General features: G+C 36.0%; 2 protein-coding genes across 2 annotated transcripts in view; one reads left to right on the top strand and one right to left on the bottom strand.

Moving 5' to 3' along the window:
• Window positions 1-2052: 2052 nt before the first annotated feature.
• LOC127835489 (putative nuclease HARBI1) lies at window positions 2053-4306 on the bottom strand. Its single transcript, XM_052361932.1, has 4 exons — window positions 4165-4306; window positions 3401-3502; window positions 3066-3262; window positions 2053-2190 (listed from the first exon to the last, which is right to left on the bottom strand). Exons 1-4 carry the CDS (start codon window positions 4304-4306, stop codon window positions 2053-2055), a joined length of 579 nt encoding a protein of 192 aa, XP_052217892.1.
• A 2720-nt stretch (window positions 4307-7026) lies between these two features.
• Window positions 7027-23765, top strand: part of LOC127835488 (uncharacterized) — a 36907-nt gene continuing 20168 nt past the window's right edge. The window contains exons 1-3 of the mRNA XM_052361931.1: window positions 7027-7092; window positions 18899-19152; window positions 23263-23445. Coding sequence (XP_052217891.1) covers window positions 7082-7092; window positions 18899-19152; window positions 23263-23445 — 448 coding nt within the window. The 5' untranslated portion in view covers window positions 7027-7081. The remainder of the gene's footprint in view (window positions 7093-18898; window positions 19153-23262; window positions 23446-23765) is intronic.

Genomic DNA, 23765 nt, shown 5'->3' with positions numbered 1-23765 from the left:
TTTTCCTTACAAGGCACGTTTTCTTTTTCAAAATGAAAGCAAATATGAGCCTGATTATGTGGTAAAAATCACTGACAGGGTGCACTTTTCCTACAAAATCTACTTTAATCCAATTATGAATAATGAAACTGTTATACTTGAAAAAAATCTATGTACCTTCCTGTTCCGAGCTTTGTGTTGATAGCAAAACAAGGCTTTTTTGAAAAGTTGAAGACTCTTCTTTACGTGATGGGTTTTGCCGTACGATAACCCGTTCACATGGCTACAGTCATCACACAAGCATAAATCCACTTTATCCACTTTATCCCCTTTTACTTCTCACCAACAATATAAAATGTAGTAAGTGACACGGGTTCTAAACGTTATTCTTCACAGTGGTCAAAATTTTCAACCGTTTGACATCGTATTTCCAGGAATCGTTTTTTTTTCATAAATATCAACACTGCCATGCATTAGTTGATGTTTATCATTAACTCCAGTCACATTAATATGAACAATAATAACACTTTTATTAATCGTTCTCTTTCAATATAGTATATAGCAAATTGCTTTTTCTTTAAACAACCAATCTGTCAAGTACAATGTCGGCCATATTTGTTGTCTTTGTATTTAGCGGATCCTACATTTAGTATTTCTAGCGTATTTATAGAATATTCGTAGTTTTCTGCACATTCCCGGATAACGTTCGGATTGACGGATATGTACGAAGGAAGGAGCACGAATTCATTAGAGTGCTAATACCTTAAAAAATGTATCAGAAACAATTCTTCTTACTGTCTCCGTAGACACTTATATATTTTCGGCCTAGACCGTCAAGTGAGGAACTTATTCTCGCAAGAATATGCAAACAATAATAAAAAACTATGCCGTACCCAATGCTTAGCAATTTTGCTTCAATAATATTTTTTACGCGTTTTATGACACTGTCATGTTATATAGTGATGTTCTGTATTCACAATGCGGGTTATTGAGAATTTCTTTGCAGGGACCTATTTGTTTGTATAGGTCCCTCTTCTTTGATAGCGCATGAATGACCGCCAAGTGGTAAATCGGACTTTTCCAAATTCATTCATTCGTGGTTGTTTTGGCAGCCAGCCAAGTCAGCTCATCTCAAAAAACGGTTATGAGTACATTGGCCTAGGGGCTTCGCCCCAGGCCAAAAATGAAACTGATTACAGCGAAGATGGAAATGGTGAAAGACCAGGGGGAGTTCTACCGCAACATGACTAATGCACTAGCGCAGACCAGAAAGATGATGGAAAATGAACAATAGTTCGCTTTTAATGAACTAGTATGCATTATGCGACGGTTAATTCTTTTTATGTGCAAAATATGTTAAATAACCACTGTCACACACATGGGTAACTGTTCAACTTTTTGGTTATAAATATATGATAATGCCACTTTATTTTTAACCAGGTTTTCCGAAGGAAAAAACTGGTTATAAGATTGGCGAATGCGGGCGGGCTGGCTGGCGGGCTGGCTGCCTGGCTGGCTGGCGGGCGGGCGGAACAAGCTTGTCCGGGCCATAACCATGTCGTTCATTGTCAGATTTTAAAATCATTTGGCACATTTGTTCACCATCATTGGACGGTGTGTCACGCGAAATAATTACGTCGATATCTCCAAGGTTAAGGTCACACTTTGAGTTCAAAGGTCAAAAATGGCCATAAATGAGCTTTTCCTGGCCATAACTATGTCATTTATTGTGAGATTTTAAAATCAGTTGGCACATTTGTTCACCATCATGGGACGGTGTGTCGCACGAAAGAATCACGTCAATATCTCCAATGTCAAGGTCGCCACGACTAAAAATAGATTTTTTTTAAAAACAAAATTACAAAGGGGGTTAATTTTGTTTATTCATTTCAAAAGTTCAGTTTGAGTTTTCTCCCTTTATCAGATTTTTTTTTCACAATGAAAACCTGGTTTTGTGACAATTTTGTCCCTTGTTTTTCCTTTTTCTCATGTTTGCTTTCTATGCATGTGCACATTTCAGCGAGCAAAATAGTTATTCGCGATATGGTCTCGTATACCACGACCATCCTGGTGTCAGATGTATGCCGGGGTTTCCACGTAACGCAATTCGTCCTCGGGAAGTACTTCCGGCTCACCCCACAGTTTGGCAAGATTGTGAAGAACAGCACACGCTATAATCACATTGCTGCATTTCTCTGGCTTCAGTCTTATCTGGATGAATGTAACAAAAATATGATTGATAATGGCGATTGACTAGTATACGTTTTGAACATTTTGAAAATATGGTTTTCCACTAAAACTTGAAGCAATACATCATCACACATTCTGCACATAAAGGAAATATAACTTATGAGTATATAGTTAGTTTATGTGAGCCTGAGATAACGTCTCTACATATAAGATATAATTTTAATATTAAATCAGCACTTTCAACCTATGTTACGTATAAAAAATGTATGACCACCAGCAAAACTCATTTGCGCCAGAAACGGGGGGCCGAACTGGGATAGTTAATGTATGAAGCGCGTACACAAACTACTACGCTAGCCGGAGTCATAATAATCCCGGTGCATACAGGAATAAAAAAAATAACAGCTACGGTTCCGTCGCCTTTGTACCAATGACACCATAGGCGGATCCAGGGGGGGCGGACGCGGCGTATGCCCCCCCCCTTAAATCGCCGAAGTAAAGTCAATTCATTTGAAGTTTCACACTACATAAGATCTAAATCATCCATTTAAACTTGTCTAAGCCTTCAAAATCACTAAAGTCGTGAAGCTTCCGGGGGGGGGGGGGGGCGGGGCTTCGCACCCCTGGACCCCCAAAACTATAAACTATGCACTTGTTTGGCATAATAAAAAGGTACTTTGATGACAGTATATTGGGCGTGACATGCTCGAGAAGTTGTTGTCAAAGCCTTCAAAATCACTAAAATCGTGGACCTTCAACAAATCTTTCAATGTCCAGCCCCACACCCCCCACCCCCCTCTTAACCAGAAATCCTGTGTCCACCCCTGGACACGGTGTTGTCAACGTCAGTACCATTATGTGTATTGAATAAAATATGTAAGCATACAGTAAACTACAAATCGCCCATACCTCAGCGTGAAGGCTATGAAAGCGTCTCTTCTAACACCAAAGAGGCGCTCAATGCAGCATTGTGTCTTGCTGTGACTGTCATTGTACCGTTCTTGGGCAGCGTTAGTAGCGTTTAGATACGGTGTCAGCAGGAACGTGCGACAGGGATACCCACTGTCACCAAGAAGAACACCATTTTCCAAACCTGCAAATTGGTATATATGTATTGGTGAAACAGTCCCCAAAACCGAGTATCGCTTTTTAACAATCACATGCTACGAGCTAGAGACGTCAGCGTAGTTCTATGTATACAGTGGGTGAAATGAAGGGTTTACACGCGTACTTCGGTGATGCCGATCTAAGTTCGTTCCTATCGCTGAACTTCTGAAGACATGGGCATCGTGTGCAGCTCCCGGCCATGCTGCATTGATGCTGGTGATAAGACCTTAAATATAGCAGAAACCAACACATGCGCTAGTGTTTCTCGGCCGTTTAAAATCAATCATTTGAACATCTGCAGCTATAAATAGGACAGCATATTCTGGGGAAAAGATAAAATAATAGTTTTAAAACGTTAATTTTTTATCCGTTATATCCAATCTTTTATATGATTATAAATAAATCAAACAACTATGTATTTGTTGTATTGTATTGTATTGTACTTTACATTTGTCGTAATTTGTAAAAAAATTGCGAATGAAAACGTGTATCATAAACCTTTCATGCGATCATGAGTGTAAAGAAAACGAATTATTTCGAAACTGTCGAAACTGGCATTTGTAAACGTAAAAGCGAGCATGGTATGTAAACAGTATAGAAGATATTGAAGTCAATGAAAATCGCTCTTATGTGTGCTAACTATTTGTGTATATTTGTTAAATTTATTCATTTATCAGTTTAAACGTCGATCGTTGCATGGGTTGGAGATTAAATACAGCAACAAGAGGAATTTTTATAAAAATGAACGGTGTAAATCGAATAGCATTGCCCACTTAAAAAACATGTGTCAACGATGTCACGTTATAAGGGAAAGTAATCACAGACTTTGTGGACGGGCCTCACATTCTATTTATAGATGTGTTGAACAAAGTTGTCCCAGATTCTTACCTCGGCTGTCACATGTCACTTGCACATTGATGCTATGGAAGTTTTTCCGGTTAACATAGTCTCTCCCAGCAGAGGAGCCTGGAGACAGTATGCGGACATGTGTGCCGTGAATGCACCCTATAAGGCAGGGAAAACCATGCATATTGTAAAATGCGTTTTGTTCCCTGCGTACAACTTCAGCTGTCGTTGGAAATGTGATAAACCGGTTTTTGAGGGAACACAACTGGCTGACAACGGACTTTACCACTCTGGAAACAGTACCTTTATCGTAAAATTTCCGGTCGCCAGGTAGGTAATGTAATTAAAACCTGTAGTTTGACAGAAAGTGCGTTTGAACGCTGTGTCGATCTTTCGATGTTTCCGCCTATTAAGTCACAAATTCTATCAATATTTTCATTTGAAAATCTATAACGACTGCGCATTTCTTCATCATTCAAATCAACATTGAAAGAATGTTGTCGATTCTTGCGTGCATTCCGATACATATAAAATTCGGCAATTTTGTTTGTTTACATGGATAAATTTTAACCAACCTTTAGACCAGGGTTAAATTTATCCAGACAAAACGCTGGATAAATTTAACCAAAATGATGCAACAACACTTACCCCCCCCCCCCCCAAAAAAAAATAAAATAACCCTGGGTTAAATTTATCCGACATTTATCCCAGGGTTAAAATTTACCTAGGTTTCGAACAACTGGGTCCTACTTGATAATTATATATATGTTTGTTATTAGTTAATAACTTATATAACGTTTCGGCTTTAGAAATAGTATGCATCCATTGCCTGGAAATCATTGTTTTGTTATGGATACCGGTTGTCTGAGTTACATTAACCGAATTGACTTCGTTATTCTATTTTTTATTTACGTTTTTAGAGGAAAAAAACACAATCGTTGAAAATTATGGGAACCTCGACACTCAGCTTTTTCAGAAATAAATCGATATAATCAGGCTCCCATATTTATCGATCGCTGATTGGTCGATATTTAGATAAAAGTATGATTGACAGGTACGTAGCGAGATGTAAATTTGTCTTATATAGTGTATATTGATTTAAGAATGAGGTGTGGTGCCTACATGCTTATTTTAAACACACGCACGTATACGATTACTCTTACTTAACTAAAACCTATTCGAGACTTTCTTCATGTATAATTGTTATGTGATATTGAACACTAGTTTTAAAATAATTAGTGGAAGATAGTTCATACTGAAAATATGTTAGATTTAATTGGGACCTTAAAATTATTGTTTGATGATTTATAGGATTTTATTTTTATTTTTTATAATTAATGGCTGCGTGATGTTGTTTTATATTTCCCAACGATGTTCTCAAAGTCAGATATGCAATTCAAAAGAATTGGCATGTGGAATCATGGTCAATATATTGAGTCATTTAATTCTTATCTAGTATTTATAGTCATTATATTATATTAATTTCTTACAGTAACTAATTGCACAATTATTTCACATATATTTCTAAGAGCAAGATGGGAAATGCAAAATATAGTAATGGCTAAGCTGTATCCAATGCAAAACTATTGAAGACAAAATAATTGCCACAGTAACATATGATATAGGGCATACATGCTAAGCTAAAATGTTTCATGAGTTTCAAATGATACTTTTAATGTGCTTCCATACCTATTATTCCACAATATAAAAACGCACCGTTTGATTGCGTACCGTCCTTTGAATTCATTAATTGTATTTAGTTTATGAGACTCTTGCTAAATGTGTTGTCACCCGTTTGTTTGAGTAAATACTTATTTACGCCATGGTGTATTTGATAAAATAATGTATTAATAAATAAATGTGCATCCGTGAACATGTGTTTTTTTCTACCCTTGTCACATTCTTCAACATTCTTTTGTTGTTTGATATACGATGTGTTTAAATATGAACCTAATGAATGAATCTCGGTGATTCCTTATAGTTTGTCAAAAAGTTTTCTGTATTAAACCTCGATGCTATCCCAAATCGTATTCTTGTATAAAATGTATTTATTGTATAACTTTCCCATTACACCTAAAACGATTCAGGATAATACATATTGATTACGATGTGATATACATTTACCAGTACATTTACTTTACTTTAATATAAACAATGTTGATTACTATGAAATATAATTTATTTAATACCGCTATGTTTTCACTGGGTAAGATTTACTGCGCTATGACCTATTTGAAGACGGCTTGAGACAACCCCTCACACTTCACACCGTTTCTCCCATAACGAACAACATTCGCACGATAAACATAAATATGTGGTTGAAATTCAAAACCGCTTACACGTTTCAAGAGGCAAGACATTTGTCTTTCGTGGTATAAAAGTTTATCAGGTAAATGCGTGGTTTATACGTTGACATGAGACTCAGAGTCCTTAGCTATCCGGTAAATACTACTTGACTATAGAAGTAAGTCATTTTTCAATGGAAAATAACATTATTTTACAGACCATAATCCAAAAATGTAATTTCATACGATAATATTGTTATGCCGTATAACACAGAAAACAAAGGTTAAAAAAGTTTATGTACTTTTACTTTCATTTTCAGTTTCCTTATCAATTATATTACAACAAAAGCATATTTTCATAAAATATCATATGCAATCATATATCAAAATATCGTATACAAACAATAATAAAATATCCGCACCTGCATCTTATTCTGTAGTTAGTTTATAGTATTATGTTTTTTCGTTAAATAATTTATCTTGACCAGATGTTAACTTTTCAAATCAATATTCCAAACTGAAACTTGTTTATTTTTGAAACCGCTATTTATACATTTTTTGGCGGTGACGTCATGACACGTGACGACCGTTAAAGTAAAAATATCTACAAATGAAATGGCGGATTTAATGAATGATTGAGATGCAAGCGTTAACAACAATATTATACAAATACAATGACAAAAACGTAAGTTAAACAATAGACATCGGTTGAAATACATAAATATGATGTTTATGCATATTGTGAATAACAAGTTATTTTAATAATAAGCATTTTAATTTAATAACGAGCGTTTGTTTACGTTACGCTTTGTATAACGGAATGGGTGGGGTAACGGCCTAGCAACGGTCCATACAATAACCGAAAAGCACCGAAAAGCACCGAATAGCACCGAAAAGCACCGAAAAGCACTCAATTTCTCTCTATATATATGCAATATATCGTTTTTAGTGTGTGTTAACGAGTTTAATTAGTAATAAATGGTTATATGATTGTATGTTTATACTACTTTGTGTCCAAAATGGTAAATATCGGCAATATACCGACCGAAAAGCACTTCATGTGAAGACTGAAAAGCACTCAATTTCTCGCTATATATATGAATATTTGCGTTTCTATTGTGTGTAAACGGATTAAATTAGTTATAAATGGTTATATTTTATGCATATTTATACTACCTTGTGTTTATAATGAGGTATTAATGCCCAAAATTGGATAAATATCGGCAATATACCGACCGAAAAGCACTTCATGTGAAGACCGAAAAGCACTCAATTTCTCGCTATCTATATAATATTTGCGTTTCTATTGTGTGTAAACGGTTTAAATTAGTTATAAATGGTTATATTTCATGCATATTTATACTACCTTGTGTTCATTATGAGGTATTAATGCCCAAAATTGGATAAATATCGGCAATATACCGACCGAAAAGCACTTCATGTGAAGACCGAAAAGCACTCAATTTCTCGCTATCTATATAATATTTGCGTTTCTATTTTGTGTAAACGGTTTAAATTAGTTATAAAGGGTCATATTTTATGCATAGTTATAATACCTTGTGTTTATAATGAGGTAGTAATGCCCAAAATTGGATAAATATCGGCAATATACCGACCGAAAAGCACTTCATGTGAAGACCGAAAAGCACTCAATTTCTCGCTATCTATATAATATTTGCGTTTCTATTGTGTGTAAACGGTTTAAATTAGTTATAAATTGGTTATATTTCATGCATATTTATACTACCTGGTGTTCATTATGAGGTATTAATGCCCAAAATTGGATAAATATCGGCAATATACCGACCGAAAAGCACTTCATGTGAAGACCGAAAAGCACTCAATTTCTCGCTATATATATATAATATTTGCGTTCCTATTTTGTGCAAACGGTTTAAATTAGTTATAAATGGTCATATTTCATGCATATTTATACTACCTTGTGTTTATTATGAGGTATTAATGCCCAAAATTGGATAAATATCGGCAATATACCGACCCAAAAGCACTCCCGCGACAGCAGAGAATCACCGAAGTTCTCTATATTTACATAAAAGTTAACTGTAAGGGCCGATTTAAATGGATTGAAAAGATGTACATATTTATTTATGTCTACGTCTGTTCATATTAAAACTTAATTTTAAGGTCTGAAGTCATCATTAACAACTTGTGAACGAAATGCCGGTACGCTTCTTTAATCAGCACAAAGCAGTTTGGAAATAGATTTTCGCACCTTCAATTAATTATATTCCTGATATATTACGAGAATTTGTGTTATGATCGGCGCCTTTCATTCATGTCCGAACAGTGCGGCTCGTGTGAATTAATGTACAGTTTTGTTGAATTACATGTGCTCAATTAATTATTCGATGTACGATGTGAATCTAATCTTAGTTTTAGTGCAGATTCGTTCAGGAAATTTTAGTAAATTGTTCTTAAATGTTTTGGCTAGGCACTTGTTTATTTTGATTCTCTGTCTGTCGAAGACTATTTTCTGCAAGCCCGGACATTTTGAGAAATTTCCACGTGTCAGTATTTCTGTGATGTACACGTGCTCACATCCATTTCGTGATATGTCATTAACGATTTCGGTGATTCTTCTCACAATCTCTTTGGGTTGTGATGTAGGGGTAATGTCATTACCGCCAACAGCTACGATGACGATGTCCCCTTTTTCCTTTAACATCTTGCCGTACAGATCTGTGTTCATTCTGTCCGTTCTCAACCCGCCTTGGCTGTACCATTTTACATTATAAGGCATGTGTAGTCCTTTTCTCTCGTCGCAAAAGAAACATAGACGTTTGATGTAACTATCGCCGAACAATACTACTTTAGCCATTGTAGAAAAATATTCTGCCAGTTATTTTGTTTTTGTTTTTTTATCGAGTGCACCGGGATTGTCTCCCATATGGCCATCGCCCCCAGAAAGACGTGTTAGTTGGTTACGGGGGATAGTGCAAGATACAGGAGACACCCCGTTCCAGAGGTGACCCTGGGTCTTTTAGTGCCCGGTGTATAGCACCTAGTACACTGCACCTCGGTTTAACGTCTCATGCGAAAGACGAGTTAGTAAGTTAGGTGCAGCGGGGGATCGAACCAGCGATCTCTGGATTGTGAAGCCAGTGTGTTACCACTAGACCACGGATCCGCTACTTCTGCCAGTTAGATTGTGCTGTTCTTATTTATATTAGTTGATACTGTTGAGTTAAAGATGTCAGCACAATTCAAGCTGACATAATAATATCAGTTTGTAAGATTTAATTCACACCTCTCGCTTATGCAGTATTCACTCAACGTGCTGGCACAATAGTATCTGTTTTTAATTATGTGTAATTGCATTCGCACCTCTCGCTTAACTCAACGTTCAAAGGCACGGGCACATTCACACTTTATTAGCGCCGTCTTTAAACCCTTTTAATCTCTAAAGAACAGATTAATTTGAACTTAATTAACAAAATTATTTACTCTAATACAAGCTAGAATTAATATGTGACTACTTGCTATACAATCAGTATCATTCGAAAATTGATTTTATTTAATTGTGGTTCCTTCTTTGAACTTATGTTGTCCGTCGACTTTTAGAATAGCTAGTGCCAGTAATAAATGTATTGCTTTAGATTCACATGTTGTTTTTTTAAGATATGAAAGATGCAAATGTGTCTTACTTACATTGTTTTCTGGTCTTTAATCTATCTTATATATATGTGACTACGTGCTAATTTTTTTTTGGAGAAATGAAATATTCAAATGTGTCTTATTGATATTTTATCCATGAATCATGTGTATTCAGTGTCATGCGAAAATAGATCTTATTTCTTAATTTCCACCTTCACACTTTATTAGCGCCGACTCAGTAAATTAATTAGTGAAATAAAAAAAGTGCAACGGTGAGGTGGATCAATTGTGAGTGCACACCACTTCAGCAATAAATGAAAGTTATTTTGGCTGTAAATCCGATATTTCCAGTACAGTAGCCATGTTCCTGTGTATTGAGATGATAACATAAGATCACCACAGCAGGTTGCTAATACACAGTGTAAACTGAAATGAAAACAGTTATTTTGGCTGTAAATCCAATTCCAGTACAGTAGCCAAGTTCCTGTGTATTGAACTGATAAGATCATCACAGCAGGTTGCTAATACACAGTGTAGACTTCCCCTGTTTTATTATAGTATTTGTTATTTACCTGCTTGGAATAAATGGTGTATTCATTCGGGTCTGATGGCGTTACAATTTCATGAAACAATGGATATATTGGCGTGATGGAATATGATTTATAAATCAAGCTGACAGAATAGTATCAGCTTTTAATTATGTGTAATTTAATACGCATCTCCCCCGTAACTCAACGTTCAATGGCACGCGCACTTAACAAAATTATAAAATATCATGTGCATCATTATTTTTTTCTTTTTTATACAAATATTATATCTTATACATGTTGTTTTGTGTTGTTTTTTTACTCAACCAGAAAGAAGTTAAATAACATTGTTATATATAAATCTCGTTAATTTTGCAAAATTCTACATTAAATAAAGAAATATCTTTTTTTTAAAGTGTACGTGCTTGATTTATTTATATAAAATAACAGTTTTTTCTAATTCACTCGGAATTTGACATTCAATATGATGCATTCCACATTTTTTTAAAGCGGCCAATTCTGCGCTCGGCCGCTGATGGTGTATTGTAATATATATAATTCTGATAAGAAACAGTAGCACACAACAGGAATTTGGTTGATAAAAAGAACTGATGTATTTATTGAAAGTGAATAACAACACCAACTAAAAATGTTTTGAAAATATAAATTTGCCCAGAATAGTTGTATAAAATTATTCATCTAGCGGTCAAGTGCATTAATCCCGATCGCTGTTGGGTATTTTACTGTTTAGTAACACCTTAATACCATCATTTTTAAACTGATAACGGAAATAAAGAAATATCTTTTTTTTTGTTAAGTATACGTGCTTGAATTAATGTTACATCTTTCATTGGTGATACATTGCGGCAGAGTTCTAGTTCGCAGCGTAATCAAGCTCCGTGTAATCGGTATCCTACAATAAATAAGTTTTTAATTATGTGTAATTTAATTCGCAACCTTGCTTAACTCAACGTTCAATGGCACGCGCACTCCACAAAATTTTAAAACATCATTATTGTTAAGTGTACATGCTTGATATATTCATAAAATAGCAGTTTTTTAAAAACAATCGGACTTTAACCTTTAATTTGATGCAAATGAAAAGAAGAACTGATGTATTTATTTAACGTGAATAACATTATGAACTAAAAATGTTTTGAATTAATGTTAATGCCAAAATAAATCTATAACATTATACCGCTGTTGGGTATTTTACTGTTAGTAACGCTCGATTTGGTCATTGTCGGCTCGGGTAAAACTTACATGTACCCCGGGTACTCTTAAGTAACTCATACTCAAAAATCATGTTGATACAGTTTTTCTTAACAGAAGTTTGTTTAAGATAATCGTTAGCGCGTTTTACGACATCGGATTTTGGGCGGGAATACAACTGGGATGGAGTCTAATATCGACCGGGTACATGTAGGTAGTACCCGAGCCGACAATGACCAATCGAGCGTTAGTAACCCATTAATACAAACATTTTTAAAATGTGAACGGAAATACGGGAATATCGTTTTTTGAGAAGTTTACGCGCTTGATTTAATGTTAGCTGTAGAAATTTAGTCAACTCTTCGGGACACCCTCTTTTCACGTAGTGATCATGCCGAAAATAAAATTCAAAACAATGTATGACTCATTTTCTGACTACCAAATTTCTGGAATAGATTTCTGTGAGAATTACGATATCACATTGTGATCATCAGGCTACAGTATAGCCCTCACAAAATCGAAACCAGACATCTACATAATTATTAGCTGACATAAATTCAAATGACGCAGTCCGCACAGGCTAATCAGGGACGACACTTTCCGCTTTTATAGTATTTTTAGTTTCAAGGAAGTCACTCCTCACCGAAAATCACGTTTGGGCGAAAAGTGTCGTCCCTGATTAGCAGTGCGGACTGCACAGGCTAATCAGTGACGACACTTTACGCACATGCATTAAGCCCACTTTTCTCAGAACGCGCCTCATATATATATAGTGCTTTATTTTTAAACTTAAATAAATATTTAACGAAGTCATCATTGATTATATTAAATATAGAGAGAAATTGAGTGCTTGTGCTTTATCTTTAAACTTAAATCAATATTTAACGATGTCATTATTGACTAAATAAATATGTACATCTTTTCAATCCATTATAAACGGCACTTACAGCTTAGTATCGTTTATATATAGAGAAATTGAGTGCTTTTCGGTGATTCTGTGCTGTCGCGGGAGTGCTTTTCGGTGGCCACCAAAAATAGTAATGAGCTTTATATTTAAACTTTTTATTTAATGAAGTCATTATTGACTAAATAAATATGTACATCTTTTCAATCCATTAAAATCGGCCCTTATAGTTAACTTTCATGTATATATAGAGAACTTGAGTGCTTTTCGGTGATTCTCTGCTGTCGCGGGAGTGCTTTTCGGTCTTCACATTTAGTGCTTTTCGGTCGGTATATTGCCGATATTTATCCAATTTTGGACATTAATACCTCATTATAAACACAAGGTAGTATAAATATGCATGAAATATAACCATTTATAACTAATTTAAACCGTTTACACACAATAGGAACGCAAATATTATATATATATATAGCGAGAAGTTGAGTGCTTTTCGGTCTTCACATGAAGTGCTTTTCGGTCGGTATATTGCCGATATTAATCCAATATTGGACATTAATACCTCATAATAAACACAAGGTAGTATAAATATGCATGAAATATAACCATTTATAACTAATTTAATCCGTTTACACACAATAGAAACGCAAATATTCATATATATAGCGAGAAATTGGGTGCTTTTCGATCTTCACATGAAGTGCTTTTCGGTCGGTATATTGCCGATATTTATCCAATTTTGGGCATTAATACCTCATTGTAAACACAAGGTAGTATAAATATGCATGAAATATAACCATTTATAACTAATTTAAACCGTTTACACACAATAGGAACGCAAATATTATATATAGCGAGAAATTGAGTGCTTTTCGGTCTTCACATGAAGTGCTTTTCGGTCGGTATATTGCCGATATTAATCCAATTTTGGGCATTAATACCTCATAATAAACACAAGGTAGTATAAATATGCATGAAATATAACCATTTATAACTAATTTAAACCGTTTACACACAATAGGAACGCAAATATTATATATATAGCAAGAACTTGAGTGCTTTTCGGTCTTCACATGAAGTGCTTTTCGGTCGGTATATTGCCGATATTAATCCAATTTTGGGCATTAATACCTCATAATAAACCCAAGGTAGTATAACTATGCATGAAATATAACCATTTATAACTAATTTAATTCGTTTACACATAATAGAAACGCAAATATTCATATATATAGCGAGAAATTGAGTGCTTTTCAGTCTTCACATGAAGTACTTTTCGGTCGGTAATTGCCGATATTTACCATTTTGGGCACAATGTAGTATAAACATACAATCATATAACCATTTATTACCAATTAAACTCGTTAACACACACTAAAAACGATATATTGCATATATATAGAGAGAAATTGAGTGCTTTTCGGTGCTTTTCGGTGCTATTCGGTGCTTTTCGGTGCTTTTCGGTTATTGTATGGACCCGCCTAGCAATATAATGAGCAACTATCAACTGGCTTGTGACAAGTACCAACAGGTACAAGGCTAAACAATTATAGCAAGGAAGAACATGTTCTTATTTGTTTTTAAACTATTATCTACATTTTAAGGAATGAATATAATCAAAATAGTTGTTTTTATTCCTACTTTCGTTTTCCAATAAGACATAATGGGTATACATGATGTTATCCGGATCTCAATAACATTGGCAAAAACTTTATCTAATATGGGTATGAACAACGCTAAAACAATAACGATATATATAGCGTGTGAAATGAATTTTTTTTTTGTCGTCATTGTTTCTACCCATATATTAGTAGGTTTTCCAAGATAAACCACAGTTAACAGTTAGTATATATATAAACATTACGGAAAAATAATTATGTTCTTACTTTCGAATTCAGGATTCAAATAATATTGCGACAGAGAATCGGAATGATATAATTGATTTGATTTTATGAACACACCCGTTCGAAACGGGACGTATTATAAGATCACCCTTGGCGGGCGGGAGGGCGGCGTCCACAGAAGTGTCCGCTGTCTAATTAAAAAAGTTTTCATCCGATCTTCACCAACCTTGGTCAGAAGTTGTATCTAGACAATATCTAGACAATATCTAGGTCACGTTCGAAAATGGGTCATGCCGGGTAAAAAACTAGGTCACGTGGTCTTTTAGTGCATTTAGCATGGTGTTCGCAGTAGTTTTAATTCGATCTTCACCAAATTTGGTCAGAAGTTGTGTCTAAAAGATATCTAAAAGATATCTAGGTCAAGTTCAAATATGGGTCATGCTTGGTGAAAAACTAGGTCACGAGGTCACTCAGTGCATTTCAAGCAAAAAGCATGGTGTCCGCTCTCTAATTGCAGTAATTTTCATTCGATTTTCACCAATTTTGGTCAGAAGTTGTGTCTAGATGATATCTAGGACAAGTTCAAATATAGGCCATGCCGGGTCACAAAATAGGTAATGGGGTCACTTAGTGCATTTCAAGGATTAAGCATGGTGCCCGCTCTCTAATTGAAGTAGGTTTCATCCGATCTTTACCAAATTTGGTCAAAAGTTGTGTCTAGAGGATATCTAGGTCAAGTTCAAATATGGGTCATGCCGGGTCAAAGACTATTTCACTAGGTCACTTAGTGCATTTCAAGCAAAAAGCATTGATGTCCGCTCTCTAATTGAAGTAGTTTTCATCCGATCTTCACCAAAGTTGGTCAGAAGTTGAGTCAAAATGATATCTAGATAAATTTTAAATATGGGCCATGCCGGGTTAAAGACTAGGTCACGAGGTCACTTAGTATATTTCGAGCAAAAAGCATGGTGTCCGCTCTCTAATTGAAGTTGTTTTCATTCGATTTTCACCAATTTTGGTCAGAAGTTGTGTCTAGATGATATCTAGGACAAGTTCAAATATGGGTCATGCCGGGTCAAAAAATAGGTAATGGGGTCATTTAGTGCATTTCAAGGATTTAGCATGATGCCCGCTCTCTAATTGAAGTAGGTTTAATCCGATCTTCACCAAATTTGGTCAAAAGTTGTGTCTAGATGATATCTAGTTCAAATTCAAATATCGGTCATGCCGGGTCAAAGACTATTTCACTAGGTCACTTAGTGCATTTCAAGCATTTAACATGGTGTCTACTCTCTAATTGAAGTAGTTTTCATCGGATTTTCGCCAAATTTGGTCAGAAGTTGAGTCAAAATGATATCTAGATCAATTTTAAATATTGGCCGCTCTCTAATTGAAGTAGGTTTCGTCCAATCTTCACCAAGTTTGGTCAACAGTTGTGGCTAGATGATATCTAGTTCAAGTTTAAATATGGGTCATGCCGGGTGAAAGACTATTTCAATAGGTCACTTAGTGCATTTCAAGCATTTAGCATGGTGTCCGCTCTCTAATTGAAGTAGTTTTCAACTGTTCTAAGGTTAAGTTATCAAGTTGTCCAAAACCTTCAACGTATTTGGGACAGTTTGGCACTCTTGTTGACGTCATCCGGTCCAGCGATTTTTAAATCTAATTGAGAAAAGTATCTGTTTCAGTCCAATTAGGAAAATTAGCGCAATAAAAAAACTTACAATTTGGAAAGTTCCCATGTGAAATTTTAAAACTGGACATTGTAGGTATTTTTAATTTCTTCGGACCTAATTGTACAAACCCATCTAAATATTCATTCACATGCCGTTTTCGATGAAATGTGGAGTTGTTCATTTGGGGCACTCTTCATCCGAGAAATTTAATAGTTCACTCAGCTGAGAACCTATTTGATTAACCTCTAGGGCATCGTTTGACACCTGACCCAGGTTGGTCATCATCAACAGTTTAACCTTTCTTAAAGTCATGCATTGACAACGGCAGAAATCCACGAGGAAGATGTTCTCTTTTATTACTGTCCAGTTATTATCATATTCTTGTTATAAGTTGCTCATTCAATTTTCAGAAAACATTCATTTTACGTTAAGAAACTTCGCCGGCGGAATCAATAAAGATTAAAACGGAAATGACCTGATCGAATACGCTGCTTTATGCAACCTTAATCAATCAAGCCATGTTCACGTGGATACAAACAACCTCTTGTATGTGTTCACTTGCTGATAACACGAATTAAGAACGATATTGAGCCAACTTGCCTTCGTTTTGTGATGTTTAGACGGCAATGGGAATGATAAAAGCTCAACGTCATTGTGTCTTTTAACAGAACATTCGTAACGGTTTCTAAATTTGAGAATTGTTTGACCTGCGAACATGCACATTGGTATATATAGATGGGAGGAACGGAAAGCGCATTTTAATTTTGAAGTCAACAGGCCAAAGGTGAAGGGCAAATAAGCTTGTATCAAGAAAATTATTCTTTCATTGTATCTTGTGAATGCTTTCACCTACGATCATGCAAGGTCACTAGGGCTTGTATAATCGATTGGGTTTGGCTCAATATCTAGAAAACTAATATCAGCATACGCAATAATATGCTGGTTAATGGACTTGCACGAAAGACGACCCTTTATGATATTTTCATCAGGAGATCTCAGGTTAAGGTGACATTGACGACTTTTCTGCGATTGTTTGGTCATTAAACAACTTTTGGTTGTTATTCAATTAAATTTAATGCAAAATGACATATTTACAGTTATTATAGGTAATAATTCATAATATTTATTCTTATAATCGACTGTTGTTTTTGCCAACACTGAAGGGACGGTATTACACGTCGGTCAACTCGCCCCAAAGTCTGTGTTTTCAACTTCAATATATCTACTGGGTAGGTCTAGCTCAAACCTTCACTATTGAACATACTTAATGTGTAATTGATCGTAAAAACGGCAGATCTGCTGGGTCGTGCTTTGCAGAATTATGACTCTTGTTTATTTTTATGTCCCCCACTATAGTAGTGGGGGACATATTGTTTTTGCCCTGTCTGTCTGTCTGTTGGTCTGTCTGTTGGTCTGTTGGTCTGTTTGCGCCAACTTTAACATTTTGCAATAACTTTTGCTATATTGAAGATAGCAACTTCATATTTGGCATGCATGTGTATCTTATGAAGCTGCACATTTTGAGTGGTGAAAGGTCAAGGTCAAGGTAATCCTTCAAGGTCAGAGGTCAAATATATGTGGCCAAAATCGCTCATTTTATGAATACTTTTGCAATATTGAAGATAGCAACTTGATATTTGGCATGCATGTGTATCTTATGGAGCTGCACATTTTGAGCGGTGAAAGGTCAAGGTCATCCTTCAAGGTCAGAGGTCAAATATATGTGGCCCAAATCGCTTATTTTATGAATACTTTTGCAATATTGATCATAGCAACTTGATATTTGGCATGCATGTGTATCTTATAGAGCTGCACATTTTGAGTGTTGAAAGGTCAAGGTCAAGGTCATCCTTCAAGGTCAGAGGTCAAATATATGTGGCCCAAATCGCTTATTTTATGAATACTTTTGCAATATTGAAGATAGCAACTTGATATTTGGCATGCATGTGAATCTCATGGAGCTGCACATTTTGAGTGGTGAAAGGTCAAGGTCATCCTTCACAAGGTCAAGGTCATCCTTCACAAGGTCAAGGTCATATATAGGGGGACATTGTGTTTCACAAACACATCTTGTTCAAAAATGGAAAATAGAGTCCCAACAGTGTGTGTCCACTCCCCTGACTGCCTAGCGGAGAGTGCTCAAACTTTCGTAGCTGACTGACTTTCAGGTGTAGATGATTATTTAGGAAATTAAGTGCGACAAATTTTGGCTCTGTTATGGCCTTCGGTCTTTTCTAGTTAAAATTTCAAATAATTAAACTGTTTTAAATACTTATGAACTAGCAACTTGTTTTGTTAAAAACAAATGGTAATATGCCGTACCTGTTGTTTATCATGGCTGTTGGCTTTTCCAAGACGTATTTTGCAAAAGTGAATACCATACATTGTCTAGAAGGTGTTGTTTCAATCCAGCATATATTTATTCTAGTAATAAAAATTAATTTATATAAAAAATTAATTTCATTTATTTGAAGTAGCGAATATATGTCTTCGGTAAAGAAAGGTTTAAATCTCGTGCTTTTATAAGATTCTAGCAGATGATAATAATCCATGACGAAATCGATTAATAGTGACCTTCCGACGTCACTCAGTGACTTTCTTACGTCACTCATAGGTATATAAACCAGAGCACCACGCCTTCTCATTTTTTTCGAAATAGCTGTCGCTGAAACAACTTGTGTATACACATTCATATATCTACAATTTCGGGTAGAGGCAAAGGCGTGCGGAGACGGACAAGAAAGGCCATAGCGGGACGGGAACGAACAGGGGAACGGGAGATGCGAGCGGCGGTCAATCCGGCAGCGGCGGTGGAACCAATGGCCAGACGGCGTAGAAGGGCTGCGGCGGAAACGGCGCCAGTACGAGATCAGGCACCAACCCCGGTTCCTGGGCCAGAACCAGAGGCGGCACCCGCAGCAGCGCCACCTGCAAAGCGTCTACGCGCAGACAAGAGCGCCGGAAATGGTGAGATAATTGATTTTTGCTCCATTTTTAGCACAGCCGATGGTCAACCACGTGGTCACAACGTGGTTGAGCACGAGGCGACGTACAATGCAAACGATAATTTATGTCTGTCTCGAATGAATAACTTTCAGAGCATTTCTATATTGCCTTGACAAGCTTATGATGAGGTTTCAATCCACGTGCCTGCGTCGCTTAAACAGCGTATTTGTCGTGGAGAATACATAAATCTTGCATTATTGCTTAAGGGACCAGTTGAGCTAGCGGACTACACAAACGGGGGATCTGTTTTCGTTTTGAATAATGGGTCGTTAGAAAGCCGTCCAAAGGAGTGCATAGATGTTATTAGTTCAATCGAACGTTGGTCAGATGCATTTATAATTTTCATGGATATATATTTATCTGCTCAACCTCAGAGGCTTCACGAAATGTTACACTATTTCTTTACAATAATAGAGTGTGCAGCACGGCAGGGAGGAATGTCTTGGAGGGAATATGACCATCAGTTTCGGTCTAGACAGGCGGTCATTCCTTCTTCATGGTCGGCGCACAATCAGGATTTGTGGCTAAGATGCATGTCATTCAGAGAAACGGGTGTCGCACAAATGAAAACGGGACGGTACTTTTGTCGGGATTTTCTCAAAAGTTCATGTCGATTTGGTCATAGTTGTAAATTTGAACACGTGTGTGTCAACTGCGGTGGCAGTCACCCCTTCACGTCATGTTCTCCGGGCAATAGGGGGCATTCTGGTCTGTCAAATATATATCGCCAGCCAAACGTTCAAGGTCTAGAGGTCAGTCGCTTTCGCGGTCAACCACGTCAGGTGTTCGTTGAAATAGGAATTGCATAAATAAATGTGAGCACGTTTCGGAGCTCTTGCAAAATAGCATAGAATACGGTGCATTATCTGGTGGCGGTGATTGTATAAACGAGAAGCTAAATTAATAGTGCAACTGGGTTGGGGGTTACCTTTAGGGCAGTACTTCCGGTCGCCTCCGCGACATGCCTCAGAGACATGCCTCAGTTGTAGTGCTAGTCTATAGCTGAGGTGTTATTTACTCTAGTGCTAGTCTGGTGTAAATTATATTCCGCCATTTGGCATATAAATTCCATTTATCTTTTTGTATTGTTCCTTTGATATATTGTATGGTTCAACAATAAAATATCAAATTGTGTTAACGTTTTGTAACATATTTAAAAATTGTAATAAAAATGTTATTGACAAAGTTGACTTTTGTAGTAATTATTCATATAACTCTAACCAGATGAATGAAACGAATCTTGGTTAACAAATGGGGTAGTGAGCTGCTTTCTGAAATAATAGCATTATATAAAAATAAACTTTATAAGTAACGTTATAGTCTGAGTGTGCTTACAGTACAGCTCACGCAAAACAAACATATTCCGCGATCCGCGGAGTCAGACGCCATCTTGTGTTCGCGGAGTCGACTCGGAATCGACTATCTGGTCGCCGAGTAGCCGCGTCTGTCCGCCGAGGCACTCCGCATCTCGTCTCCGCGACACGCCTCGGCATGATGCCGAGGAATTTGTTGATGATGTCGAGTCATTCGGCGGACAATCGTATTAATTATAATTTACAATGTACATGTACCTCGGGATAGAAATGGAGTTTCGCATAATAAAATTTATTACATGGAGCGTTACTACGTTGCGAAACAATTCACTACATAATACAAGGTTTTGCATTATCTGTCCAAATTATCCAAATGTCCAAATTATCTTTATTAACTGTTTCTTAACCCTTTCCCTGATAGATGCGTATAATCCCAAGTCTATCGTTTGAATCGTTTCCCCGATACATGCGTTTATGACTGTCATTCTCAATTACCACATACATGCGATTTTTTCCGTCTCTATCCATTACCCGCTTATCCCGTATATTCCATTTTCAAATGCAAATTTTGATTAATACTGACGAGAAAAGTGCTCAAGAAAACTCATTTAATAACACAGACATCCAACATTTTTCTAAAATATCAAAGGAATTTCGGCATATGTTTCTAATTAAAGATTTGATGAAATAGGTGTCCAATCGGGAAAAGGGTAACACAAACAAATACATGTATAAGCCCATGATATTTTCGTGTCCAGTGTTTGTCTAAAACAAAAAGCGCGCGAAAATATGCGTGGGTGAATTTATTGGTACACAAAACTTCGTAGCGCAGACAACATTTCCTAAATAAAATAAAAGTCAAAAACGCTGTATCATTTTCATATTTTAGTTCGTTCAATATTGCAACAATTACTGTATTGTATCTGATTGCACACAAAGTGCCGTGTGAAGTTAATATTCTTTTACAACGACCAATAAACAGCGTCATCTATATTTAGATTTTATGCAACATGTATAAGTCATTTTCTGAAAATTGGGAGAAAGGAAAAGCGATTTTTCGAAAATATACCAACGTTTTTTTTCCATTCAATTTGTCATAATTATTTATATTTTGTTTTGTCTGTGTATGTTTGATTGGGTCTCATTTGTTTTTTGAAGAAAATCTTATGAAAAAAAAATATCGTAATGGTAAATGTTTAAAGCAAGTCCCGTTTCCGAGATCATATACGAGAATTACTTCGATATGTTTACTGATAAATTATGGTTTTGACAGACGACACGTGCTTATCTAAAGTGTGTGTTTTTGTAATACACGGGATATTGGTTTATCGGTGCTTGATGACGCAATAAAACAAAGACGCAGTCGGCGGTTTTAAGAAGGCCTTTTGTACTGACCAACATAATAGTTAATAGTGCACGTGCTTATCTAACATTTAGGGATAAAACACACGGGAGACTAGACACTTTGTGCTTGTTTGGGCCATAACCGGTGGTTATTTTCAGTAGCACACGTGTCCAGAAACTAACGAGTTCGGGTAATAAAGCACTGAGATTATGATCTGAAAACTGCCTGGAGTCCGAAATGAAACAAAATGCCGACAAATCAAAAGATTAACAGCCTAATGTTTCAGTATAAAAAAATGCCGACAAATCAAATGATTAACCGCCTAATGTTTCAGTATAAAATTCGATATTTTAAGGCGGGGTTCTCACTGCATTTCCTTTTGCATTCGCATACGCTTGTATAACTTGTTATTTGCACGGATTTATTTAGATTACAATGAAAATGCTCACGCTTTTCAGGCAGATAACGTGATATTACACAAGTCATCTTTATTTTCGCGCAATTTCTAAGAGAACAGCAGATTAACACGTGTATTTAATTGTCACAATAATGATACTGTTTGGCGTCGCAACATTATTTTGGTAGTCACATTTATGCCGAGTTTAATGTTTCAATATATTGCCCGATAATTTCGTTTATTGAATTTATATTTAGATGCAACATGTACATGGCCATTTCTGAAAATCGGGACGAAGTGAAAGTTATCATTTTTAAATATAAACGAATATAAGTTTTTATTAAAATTGTCAACAGTATTTATATTTATTTTCTATATGTATAGTTGTTTGGTTCTCATATGGATTTTCGCAAATCTTATGATGCTCAATATGTTATTTTCGATGTTTAAAGCAAATCTTGTTTCCGAGATCATGTTCGGGATTAAACTGTGTAAGGTTCATTGATATGGTTATAATGACCTACAAAATCATTATGTATCAAGTTTCGTATGCAGAGAAGCTGACCAAAGGTTTACACAATCACGCAGATGTAAACATATGTATTTTGTTCGGCAAATCGCCGCGTGTAAAGACGCGGCGTGATGCCGCGGATATATGCCGAGGCAGAAACAGACGCGGCGTAACTCCGCGAATTATCGCGGAGTGCCTCGGCATGATGCCGAGGGAATACTCGTTGTGGATGCCGAGTAATTTCGAAAACAAAAGAGTGTGTCCGCGGCATAGCCGCGGATTTTGTTGGTTTTGCGTGAGCTGTACTGTATCTTAATTTGCGTAAAATAACATATCAAGTTAAAGTTGTCTTGAAATCATTTGATAATGTCATTAGTTCTAATAAAACAGGTTCGAAAACTGAATCGAGTGTATGCTTAATGTAAAGAAATCCATTTAAGAGAAATAAACATTAATCCAAAATATTTGTAGTAATAATTTTTATCGATATCATATATTATTGCAGAAGTCAGTGAAATGGACGGAAAACTTGAAATGCATGGTGGTTTGAATGAGAGCGAAGTCGAAGAGATTGCATCACATTTACAAGATGGCAGATTAGTTGAACTTAGCAAATCTTTTCTCATGAGAATAAAAAATTGTTCCGACCTAACGAACAAGGGTGGTGGTTTCGGTAAAATATATATTTGTAAGCATATATATATGTACATATCTATCTATGATTATTATATATGCATTAAATAAAACAATAACCACAATACTATAATAACTATTACAACTTCATCATGTAATATCTTGATTAGTATTTGTTAACTGTTACCGTATAATCTAGTTTAATGTCAGGGCCCTCAATCTGTCAAATCCATGGCCGCATTCCCCCCCCCCCCTGAAAAGTATACTTTTTCCCCTTTTTTGGGGAAAAATCCCCCTAAAAACAAAAAACAAATATTTTTTTATAGATACATGTCTCATGATTATTATATCTCAATTCTATTTTAATTTAATCTT

The sequence above is a fragment of the Dreissena polymorpha genome, chromosome 6 (assembly GCF_020536995.1).
Source record: "Dreissena polymorpha isolate Duluth1 chromosome 6, UMN_Dpol_1.0, whole genome shotgun sequence".
Classification (NCBI taxonomy): domain Eukaryota; kingdom Metazoa; phylum Mollusca; class Bivalvia; order Myida; family Dreissenidae; genus Dreissena; species Dreissena polymorpha.
The sequence above is the reverse complement of the archived record's forward strand: the minus strand, read 5'-3'. Positions and strand labels throughout refer to the sequence as shown.

Excerpts from the sequence above, each read along its gene's own strand:
- LOC127835489 (XM_052361932.1), bottom strand. The coding sequence starts at position 4,306 with ATGCATGGTTTTCCCTGCCTTATAGGGTGCATTCACGGCACACATGTC. Across the intron at positions 3,263-3,400 it reads CTTAGATCGGCATCACCGAA|GTTTGGAAAATGGTGTTCTT; the intron begins GTACGCGTGTAA and ends ACCAATTTGCAG. Across the intron at positions 2,191-3,065 it reads CGCTGAGGTATGGGCGATTT|ATAAGACTGAAGCCAGAGAA; the intron begins GTAGTTTACTGT and ends ACATTCATCCAG.